The sequence below is a fragment of the Amphibalanus amphitrite genome, unplaced genomic scaffold (assembly GCF_019059575.1).
Source record: "Amphibalanus amphitrite isolate SeventyFive unplaced genomic scaffold, NRLGWU_Aamphi_draft 000127F_arrow, whole genome shotgun sequence".
Classification (NCBI taxonomy): Eukaryota; Metazoa; Arthropoda; class Thecostraca; order Balanomorpha; family Balanidae; genus Amphibalanus; species Amphibalanus amphitrite.
Window position 1 is genome coordinate 119,645 of NW_024881622.1, and position 11,357 is coordinate 131,001.

Below are 11,357 nucleotides of genomic sequence, written 5' to 3' on the forward strand. Positions count from 1 at the left end.
CAGTATTGCGGTCTGACAGACAACTATATAGTTTGTCTGACATGCTTCTTCGCCATTGTGCACCTCGTTTCTTCCATTTTTTTTTTTTGTTTAATTTCAAAAGCCCAAAGTTGCGATCCGTTCTCTGTCTAGCTCGCTAATGTCTGGTGCTCCACATATCAGTCATCTGTCAAGTTGCACCGCAATGCGTATTCTGCAATGCACGACGCCCCCGTTGTACCACGATTCAGCGGTCAGCATCATTGTCATACCAGTCTTCAATGGCCCCACTTACCGGCGGCCCTCTCACGGTCAGTCAGCCGACTCTCGGCTCAGACAATTGGCCGGTGCAGTGGGCCACAGCCCGCCGTTCTGCCGTCGTGGGCGGGGAGTGGGGAGGGGAGTCTGGACCGGACTGCACTGAGGGGCAGCCGGTGGGCACGGCGCCCGGTCGTGCCGGGCCGTACTGGCCATGCCGCGGCTCAGAGGCGCACTACACCGCGAGAACGCTGCAACACGACACGCGCTGCTACAAACAATACGGCGTAATACACAGATCCGTAGCAGCGCTTTGAAATGTGGATACCGGCTTCATAGCCACAGAAACACTACGGATGAAGAATGGGGAAGTTAGGGCTGATGAAGGTAATGTTGATCGAATATATGTTTGAACTTAGTCTTTTTACTGATAGTAACCACAACTGTTTTGCGCTCCCAGTAAGCAGCACCCGACAGAAAAGGGCGTGGCTGCCACGCCCCCAATCCCGGCGAATCCTAACCAAATGCTGGTAAACCATCCGACACCAGAGAACCCCAGCCGCCGGAGAGCAGGCTGAGTGCAGTGGGCCACTCCCATAATTTCCTGGGAGGGCTCGCTCTCAACAAAAAACACCCGGGATCCCAGACAGATCAATGCTGGGAGTTGGCACTCCGCCAAGTGAAATTCCAGGAGACGACAGCTGCGGCATTATGGGCGACGAGGGAATACCGGGTATGGGCCCAGTTTTGCAACCGTTATATCGAGGAAAACTCCCAGCAATACGGAACGAATTTTGTAGATTGTAGTAGGTAACGGTGGATCATAAAGAGTCCGTTCTAAGTGGTAGTAAAGAACAGCCTGGCCATTCAACTGAACTCATGGCCAGCTTCAGACAATAGCCCGACGCGAACCGAAGAAATACAATGCCACCGCGGCCCGTCATTCGTCCGCACCAGGCCGTGCCTCGACAGCACGTACCGTAGCTTACCGGGCCGCTGTCGGTCCGGCGAGGCCGCGTGACCGTAATCGGGGGTGGGGAGGGGAGGGGAGGGGAGGGGGCGGCACAGCCAGCCGGCCGGCCAGCCGGCGCGGCGGGGTTTCACAACTGAGACAGAGGCGGGAACGGCGCGCTGCGGCGAGACACGGCAATGGGGAACAGGTGCGGCGGTATTGGAGGGGAGGAGTGTGTACTGGGAGTGGTGTGGGAGGGATGCAGACTGCAGAGTGGTAATGCTCTGATGTAATGCGAGTTGCAGTGAGCGCCTCCGAAGGTCAGCGCGGCGAGCATCACGTGGAGCCGCTCAGCGCAAAACACGTGCACCAGTAACGAACAACCGCGCGCCACTCACAGACATCAAGGCCAGTTTGTTTACCCGCGTCATAACAAAGCGTGAGCTCGTCAATCTTGTCCGCCAACCCATTTCCAGCCGGGTCCCACACTCCGTCCCGCCAGTGTAAATCCCCTCCCACACCGGTGCAGAAATAGCCAGACTAGGTGTAAAAATAACCCGAGTCGCAGTCGAGCCGGCGCGGCCAGGTGCAACCCGTCCGGCCGTGGTAGCTGACCGCCAGCATTCTCACCTTGAACATGGCGCTCCCCTGGGTGTGCGGGCCTGTCCTCGAGCTGGGAGTGTCGGTTACCGCTGGGTCTCGGTCGCCGGTCGACTCCCCTCGCCCGGATCGATCTGCGTCCGGCGCCGGCCGCCGCTCGGTCCGCGTCTGGAGGCACACGGCCCGGTCAGAGCCGCCGCTACAGTCGCCCGCCGCCGCCCGAAGCTGGCGCCACCTAGCCGCCCGGGCCGGCGGAGCTCCAAACTGCCGCAGCGCGGCGCCCGGCAGCGAGCAGCGGCCTAGGGCGGGGGGGGGGGGGGGAGGGCACCCCTGAAAGGATTCTGCCGGGGGCGGGGCTCAGGACTAGGAGAAGTGGCGGCTGGGGATGCGGTCACGGCGGAGGGTGTGAAAAAGTGGAGAAGTAGGTGATATTAATAGGAACTGTCTGTTTGAGCAGACCACCGTTCCAAACCTCTCTGGTCCGGGCTAGACGGGCAACTTTATCCCATGCGGGAATGCCCGTAAGAGGACGCCCGTAGCCGGGTGCCGTGAGTGCTCGGAGGCTGATCGGCCTGTCCTCTGAACGGCCTCAGCCCCGGCGACTCACCAGGGTGCTTGCCCAGACCAATGTCTCCCCCTAATGCCTATCATCCTTCCGGCCCTGAAATGGTCTCGTCAGACCGAAAGGGCCTAACCCAACAATACAAACAAACAATTAAGCACACGAACGCAAAACTGGATGAGTCTGACATAGAAGTTAAAATACCTCATTAAACAAGTCAGGACATCTCAACCTCTAAGCGCGGCAAAATAAGATGTACGTAGATGTATGACCGTCGGTCAGTTCGATTTATTGCCTAGGCCTGTCCGTGAGGTCATGCAAAAGACAATTTTAGCCAAACCAACGTCCAACAATCTGGAAACGGATCAGAGCTTTTGATGGTCAATGACGGAGGTGAGTAACACAGGATACGGATGTGGTTTTGACCGATGCAGTGACACACCAATAGCCGTAAAAACGTCTTATGGCCTAACATGCAATCCTAACGTGACGCCCACGGCTACGTAGGCAGCCCAGCCCCTAAAATGTTTATCGCTAAAAAGGGTCAGGCTTTCGCTATGACAATGCTTCATGGCCTATAACGTGTTGAGATGCAATACCGAACACAGAACACACAACCATAGTGCTAGCAAAAACTTTCAGTAAGCGATGAAATTTTTTCAACTTTCAATTTTAAACACCAACTTTTTAGATCACTCGTAAGCTCATATTTTAGGGTTCATGTAGGCGTTTCTGAATTCTGGCCGTCCCGTTCCTTCGACCTTTGCTCTGAAGGATGCAGATATTAATTTTTAATTTAAATTATCTCTGGATGTGTTTGATTGACCGCAATAATACCGATGCCGAACCACGACTCACCGAAGCCGATTTCTAAAATTCGGAAAATCCCTGCATGGCTCCTTCGCCGTCGACTAAAATAAATGACGAAACGAGTAGCTTAAATTCCGCGAGCACAACCAATAACTATGTCTGCCGTGATAAATGTAAGTTTCAAGGCATGCTGCACGCTTCAGTTGACTCTGATGAAAGACTAATGAATAGATGCCAAAGTTACATCCATTTGTAGAAGATACCACCGCAACTGGTAAATTGGTGCAATCACTTACAATTACCGTCCAAAGCGTTTCCACGCGACTGCTGATGATCAAGACGTTATGAGAGGCACCACCGGAAACAGAACCGTCTCCAGACGAGAATCACGTGGAAGTTGAACGACCCGATCATGAGAGTCCTCTGTATTGCGTTGTGCTATAGTAGCCGGTTTCACGACGGGCTATCCGGCGAGTGCACCTAATTTGACCAAATCTGCACCTAACATCTTTTACTGCAAATATCTTTATCTTATGTATTTATTTCAGTGTTTTAATCGATGATAATCTCTGATAATATGACAAAGCAGGCATATAAGCAATTAGTGCAACCCTAGCTGATAGCTAAGAGATACACTGAAACTAATTTGACCAAATCTGCACCAAATGTGCACCAAATGTGTATCAGATGGCCGTCGTGAAAACGGCTAGTATGGCTCTCCATTCCCAGCAAATTAAATGTGTCGGCAACATCACGATCTTTTTGTTTGTGACAGACATACTTGGCGGTCAACAACAATTAGTAGTATCCATTATTAGTTGATCGTTATCACCGTCCTAAAATTGACTCATTTTCTGTCGACAATCCATCACTGAGTAAATCCCCAGACACACATTCCAGCAGAGTCCGGGCTATTTACACGCACCAGAGCAGCCGTGGGATTGACGGCACCATCACCGGTCGGTGAGGTAGTAGTTAGCACACCCTCTGCGGCACCAGTGGTGCGCGGAGCCGTCACCATCACCATCTGAGGGTGAAATCACCGCTCCGGGATTACAGGCCGGCCGGGGAGACGGCCGGTCAGCCGTGAGCCTTCGGTCGGCGGCGCTTCTGACCGGGCACCGTGTCCGACAAATACAGCTGTTGGCCCGGCAAACGGCGCCGATACACGGAAAACTACACGGAGGGAGTAGAGATAGAAACATAAAGGAATGAAGCCAGGAAGAATGCGGATCAGCAGGTGATTTCTGTGAGGGATGTGCAGTATTTGGGAGGGCGACTTGTTTTTGACCATAAGTGTTCACTGGGAAGGACTAGTCCGTATCAGCATTCTGGATGATGAAACCTTGCAAGGTGTGCAAACACCTCGCCCCTCCATAGGAATCCATTGTCATGACCTAGCACACGCATGACACCAAGCAATAGCCTGGTCCAACACACATGACCGCCTGTCCTGACGTTCTGGGACGTGCAATGTGTGCAAACTGCAAACACATCACTCTTGCACAGGAATTCTTTACGGTACTATACTGACACATTGCATGATACTGATGAGCCGAGCAAGGTCTGACTCCCAGGTATCAGCTCCGCAGAGACTGTTCCTTACCTGCTGGGAGCGTCCGATGGCCCTGGTCTCGCCCCTCTAACAGGGCAGCTCCGCTGTGTGCTGACCTGACCCAGTCCTCTGACTCGGTACCTACCTGCTGGGAGCGTCCGATGGCTCTCGTCTCGCCCCGCTCACAGGGCAGCTCTGGACTCCACCGTGTGATGACCTGACCCACCCCACCCCTCTAAATCGGTACCTACTCACCTGCGGGGAGCGCCCGATGGCTCTCGTCTCGCCCCGCTCACAGGGCAGCTCCGGAGTCCGCTGAGAGAACGCGTCATCCACGTAGCCGAAGAAGCCTCCGCTGAGCACGCGCGGCACCTGCTTGTTCTCCCCCATCCCGGGGATGAAGCCGCCGCCGCCATCCGTGACGTCATGGCGCCCGTTCAGCGCCGTGCGACGTGGTGACGTCATACCTGGAGGGATGACGTCAAGGATGCAGTCAGAGGAGCGGCGGAGTGGTGTTGATGGTGCATTTTAATGAGCAGATTTGTTAGTGATAATGGATACTGAGCCTGGATAGCGTGACGAAGGAGAGCCATGATAACACTCAAACAAAGCAGGCAGGAGAGACAATGGCATTCCGTTTCACACAGCGGATTCCACAGCTGCCACGGGTCGGTTATCATTCATTGATGCGATATTCATTCAATAAACACCACACAACTACAAAGTCATGCAGCAATTGTCAGCTAAATCACCTCTAATGGGTGTTAAACGCAAAACAGCTCGTAATACTGCATTCAGATATCAGACGATCCACATTGAAAAGAATCATCGGCAAAAACATTTACGGCGAATCTACCAGATCGATTGAGCTTCCAACCAAACAAACCATTGACCCAAGTCCGAATCCAGATGATTAGTCCCCATCGAGCTCTACTCCATGTCCCTTCCCAATTCCATACAGTCCAGTGTCCCCGCTGCTTCAGCCGCCGCCAGTTATCGCTCTATCTTCTCCGCTCCAGAGTCTAATCTTCCCACTATATCCAGCTCATTTCTACCTATCGTCCCATCTCCCCGCTATTGGCCGGTCGCTACAGAGCCCAATTCCGCCGCTGAGTCTATCCACCGTGTCACAGTGCGGTCTGTGCTCTGTGCTTGATCCCAGCCGGAGGGCAGATTCGACTTCCGGTACCAAGACAGCGCTAGTTTAATTGGCTCCGCCGGAACTGTATGGAATAGAACTCGCACGAGCCTATTCACCGCTTCTCACGGGTTATAAAACGAATGTGCTCATTTACTGGAAATGTGCCATATTGGTAATTTACAACAAATAAATAAAAATTCACGTCCAAATCATAATATTGTTTGAAGTGCTCAAGCCTGGCCCGAGTTATCAAAAAAGGCGTGGTTTTAAGGCTGTTTTTATGGTTTTGGCGGCTTGTCAAAACCAGCGTGAGAACACAAAACATTTATGAAAGGCTCGATCAGACTTTTGAAGCCTCCATTGCATCCCAGAGATGTTCAAGCAAAATATGATGCTGTCGTACTGGCGCTGTGGGTAGCGCGTGGCTGGACGGACGGTCTGTGACAACCTATTGATCTGTGGCTGATCTATTAGAGTGTCCGTCCGAGAGCCGTACGACGGCTGACAGAGCCTGGGGGTCGCGAACTGGTGTGGTAACCGTTACGCCCACCTGGGACGCCCGAGTCGGTACGGCACTTGCGGTGTCGTAACCGGATCGGCGGGAACCAGCAGAACGCTGTTGGACCGGCGGTGAAAGTCGGAACCGAGCACTCGCCCACCAGTGGGGCGTCTGGTCGAGCAGGTCTACCCGCTAAGGCAGCCTGAGCACGAACCAGTGGCAGGGTCCGATCAATGACCGTGGTCCGACCAGGGTGTCAGCGCAATGGCCAGTCAGAGGCGTCTTTAAGGGCGCGGAAGCCCACCTCGGTCGACTGTGGCCGGTGCAACCTAGTCAGGTCGTTTGTGTGAATCTCCGTGTTCTTCCATCGCCTCAGAGTAGCCGCTCTTCTCCAAATGCCCGAGCCGTTTTCTATGTGTATTGGTCTTGCAGCGAACAGCAGAGTCGAAAAACGAATTGACAATGTCGCCGAAAGCCGCGGTCATATGCTGGCCGTCCCTAGTACTACCAATATGCCCGCAGGCGCGGCGAGAGACAAGCTCAACGTATGAGTCACCGTCCGGCTGCCGGGAGAGCCCCTACCGTGACCTTTGTTCACAGGCGTGACGTCACGACAATGGGCTCGTAAACGTACGGGCAGCGGCCGCCTCAGGGGTGCCGCCGTGACCTTTGCACGACACGTTCTATAGCGTATGGCACAGCGGTTACTAGGAAGGTTGAGGCCAGCGGCAGGCCGGTTTACAAATAACAAACAAACTTGACGCGCAATTGGCAACAGGTAACAGATTGATTAATAAAGCGGTGACAATATAAATGAAAATGACAACATGAAATGACAAATCGCATAGATGATCCCTACAGTACCCCCTCGCCAGACATGTCGCGGACAAAAGTGACATGGCGATATCTTACCGGAGGTCGTATGACGCGGCCGGAGCGGGTCGTCCGTAGTATCGGCCGAGGCTGCAATGGTGCAGCGTCAGCCCGAGCGACGGCTGCAGGGCGATTAGGTGCGTCACCGTAGATCAGAAGCTCCGGGCCGCTGGGCTCATTGCTGAGCGGTGGCGCGGCCGGCGGGCCGCTGGACTGAGTACCGTGCGGCTGCACAGTCGGCAGGTCAGACTGTCGATGACCGGATTCGTCTGGCGTCTCCAGGAAGGCGGCCTTACACCGGTCGATGCTGATGACCTCCTTTTTCTGTCGACGGTCGATGGTGATGGTTTTGGTGGTCCTTTCGGTAACCGGGAACGGTCCGTCGTATGGAGCGTCCAGCGGGTAGCGGTGACAGTCCCTGCGCACGAAGACGTGTGTCGCCGTCTGGAGTGCCGTCGGGACGTACGTGGCGCGCTGGACCGGACGTGGGAGTGTCGGCCGCACCTGAGACATGGCGCGCTTCAGGTCTTGTACGAAACCGGCCGGTGATGCTGCTGAGGCTTGGCTGCTGATGAAGAACTCGCCGGGAAGCCGCAGTGAGGAGCCGGTATTGCTGCTGTTGCCTCTGCTGCTGCTGCTGCTGCTGTTGCTGCTGTTGCTGCTGCTGCTGCTGCTGCTGCTGCTGCTGCTGCTGTTGCCGCTGTTGCTGCTGCTGGACGGTCGAATGGTGCCTTGCTGGAGCATCTTGTTGAACTCGGCACGTGCGATTTGAAGGCGCTCCGGCGGGAGGCGTCGTGGCCGCTGGTACACCGGTGGACCCTTGGTGACGATGTGGTGCGTCACGTTGTGCTTCACCGGTGTTGGTCCAGGTTTTGGTGAGGTCACATCCGGGTACCGGGCGAGGACAGCTGCGAAGCGAGCAGCAGCCTGCTCCCGGACGAGACGAACTCCGATGGAGCACAGCCTTGACCGCTCGGCGCTGGCGCAGACGGTGCCGTCCCGCAGGAGACGCTGGTTGGCAACGTCCACGACGAGGTGATGTGCGGCCAGGAAGTCGGTGCCCAAGATGGGTGTGGTGACGTCAGTGACGAAGAATCGATGTTTCAGGCGGTGCTGCTGACTCAAGGTGACGTCCAGCAGGCAGGTGCCGTGCACCGCGATCGGTGAGCCGTTTGCCGCGACGAGCTGCTGGCCGACAGGAGCAGGGGTCAGCGTAGACCCGTTGGGCAGGCAGCGGCGAGGCAGCACGCTGACCTGCGCCCCGGTGTCGACTAGAAATTGCCGGTCCGTCTCCGTGTCCCTCACGAAGAGGAGTGGCGCGGCAGGAGGGGCGCCCGTGCTTTGCGCCATCAGCACGGGGCGCCTCAGTTTTCCGAGGCGATCCAGGAGCACGGCAACTTGCATCGGCGCGCTTGGGCGCCGAATCGCTGGTGGTACCAACACAGCGTGTCGTCGTGCGGCGGCGTTGAAGGACGAGCCGGTGACGGGCGGCGTGACTGGCGAGACGCTTGGCGCGGCCGGGAACGGCTGCGGTCGCGCCGCACGGCGTCCTCGAGTCGTCGGTTGCTGGCCTCCAGGCGCTCCATCTTAGCGACCAGGGAGGCGATGACGGTGTCCAGCGCAGGGGTTGCAGCTGGCGCTGGGGCTGTCACTGCAGCAGCGATGGGCGGTGCCGGCTGTGTGTACGGCTGTGCCGCGATCGCTGATAGCCGTGGGTCCGGTCCGCTAGCTTCCAGGTACCGGTCGGCCGCTTCTGCCAGTGCGTCAAGCGTGCTGTCGGCTGGCAGGAGGGCGAGGGCAGCACGGACGGGCTGCGGTAGCCGTTGTTGAAATAGGGTACGGAAGAGCTCCGTATCAACCGGGGCGTCCCCGGCTGCGGCTAGCTCGTTGCGCATTGAGCGCAACAGCGCCGTCGGCTTCTGATCGCCGAGCTGCTGGCGGCCGAGCAGGGCTTGTAGTCGGTCGGCGCGTGACTGTGCCAGGCGGGCTTGGAGCGCTGCACACAGCACGTCAAAAGACCGGGATGACCGGATGACGTCCTTCACCTGGACGGCGATGTTGGCGGGGAGGTTTGCGACGAGGAGCTTAAACCTCAGCTCGTCGGAGTCGACCCCGCTGACGTCGAAAGCGCACTGCACCTGCAGTAGCCACAGGTCGGGCTCTTCCGGAGAGTATGGTGGTAGCCGGAAGCTAGCCATGGGCCGATGAGTTGACTCAGAGGCTGAAGCTGGAACGCTGGCCGAGTCTTGAGCTGCGGCGCCGGACTGTGCGCTGTCCGCGGGCATGACGAGAGGCTAAGGTCGAACAACGGAGATCACGTCGGGGTCACCAATTGTCGTACTGGCGCTGTGGGTAGCGCGTGGCTGGACGGACGGTCTGTGACAACCTATTGATCTGTGGCTGATCTATTAGAGTGTCCGTCCGAGAGCCGTACGACGGCTGACAGAGCCTGGGGGTCGCGAACTGGTGTGGTAACCGTTACGCCCACCTGGGACGCCCGAGTCGGTACGGCACTTGCGGTGTCGTAACCGGATCGGCGGGAACCAGCAGAACGCTGTTGGACCGGCGGTGAAAGTCGGAACCGAGCACTCGCCCACCAGTGGGGCGTCTGGTCGAGCAGGTCTACCCGCTAAGGCAGCCTGAGCACGAACCAGTGGCAGGGTCCGATCAATGACCGTGGTCCGACCAGGGTGTCAGCGCAATGGCCAGTCAGAGGCGTCTTTAAGGGCGCGGAAGCCCACCTCGGTCGACTGTGGCCGGTGCAACCTAGTCAGGTCGTTTGTGTGAATCTCCGTGTTCTTCCATCGCCTCAGAGTAGCCGCTCTTCTCCAAATGCCCGAGCCGTTTTCTATGTGTATTGGTCTTGCAGCGAACAGCAGAGTCGAAAAACGAATTGACAATGTCGCCGAAAGCCGCGGTCATATGCTGGCCGTCCCTAGTACTACCAATATGCCCGCAGGCGCGGCGAGAGACAAGCTCAACGTATGAGTCACCGTCCGGCTGCCGGGAGAGCCCCTACCGTGACCTTTGTTCACAGGCGTGACGTCACGACAATGGGCTCGTAAACGTACGGGCAGCGGCCGCCTCAGGGGTGCCGCCGTGACCTTTGCACGACACGTTCTATAGCGTATGGCACAGCGGTTACTAGGAAGGTTGAGGCCAGCGGCAGGCCGGTTTACAAATAACAAACAAACTTGACGCGCAATTGGCAACAGGTAACAGATTGATTAATAAAGCGGTGACAATATAAATGAAAATGACAACATGAAATGACAAATCGCATAGATGATCCCTACAATGCATAAAATATAAAAATGAACGTCAGCTACGCAGCGCCATGAGATGTCATTAGTCATTACAGATCATTTCGAAACTGATAAGCCGCCGTTTAATTAAACAAAATTATTAGCTAATTTTATCAACTTTCGCCACTGCTAAACGCTATGACAGTTACCTTGATGCGTGCGGATCCGTAGATATCTGTAGACGTAACACGTACTGCCATCCGAATTACGTAAGCTCACGATGCAAAAAACGTCCGTCATTTTTTTTTCTTTAAATGCATAACCATAAATCTAAAAATAAGCTCTGATTAGACATTCACCAGCCACATTCCTAAGTCCGCCCGATTCCCGATGCCGTTCTCACCTGGCTATGCTACGTTTCTCGGTGTCGTCCGTCCAGCTCTCCTCGGTCCGTCTCCGTCCCGTCCACCTCCGAGACCGTGCAGGAAGTGCCGTCCGTCCGTCCGTCCACCGGGTCTCCGCACTCGCCGCCGCCGTGGGAGAGCCGCGCGTCACGTGACGTCACGCTGTGTGTGACGCCGTGACGCGCCGTGACACAGCGGCCCGGGATCGGTCCCACGGCACGCGCTCAGCGCTGACCGATGGTGACGGAGACCGGCGCGGTTTGGCGACACTGCGGAGATGATTTTGTCACCGCTGACTGACTCGACAGCGCGAATTCTGGGGACACTGGCGGTGCTGAATAGGTTCCAGTGAAGACACGGAGCTGCCTCCGCCGACGCGTTGCTGAGGGTTGATGACTGTAGTGTGGAGACATGATCAGTGTCAATCGCGGTTGAAACTGCTGGATCACCATTCACCAGATTTGCCGGTAACGCTGAGA

General features: G+C 56.3%; 1 protein-coding gene across 6 annotated transcripts in view; it reads right to left on the reverse strand.

Moving 5' to 3' along the window:
• The window catches only part of LOC122381757 (dihydropyrimidinase-like), a 28,529-nt gene extending 23,372 nt beyond the window's left edge, over window positions 1–5,157 (reverse strand). For 2 of the 6 annotated variants that reach the window (XM_043366336.1, XM_043366335.1), the window contains exons 1-2: window positions 4,972–5,146; window positions 1,820–1,957 (exon numbers count right to left, since the gene is read on the reverse strand). In XM_043366336.1, the coding sequence (XP_043222271.1) occupies window positions 1,820–1,957; window positions 4,972–5,106 (273 nt within the window). In that variant the 5' untranslated portion in view covers window positions 5,107–5,146. Of the gene's footprint in view, window positions 1–1,819; window positions 1,958–4,861; window positions 4,911–4,971 lie in introns of those variants that run through there. The other 4 variants (XM_043366339.1, XM_043366334.1, XM_043366337.1 and 1 more) reach the window with 4 other exon arrangements.
• Between the last annotated feature and the right edge of the window lie 6,200 nt (window positions 5,158–11,357).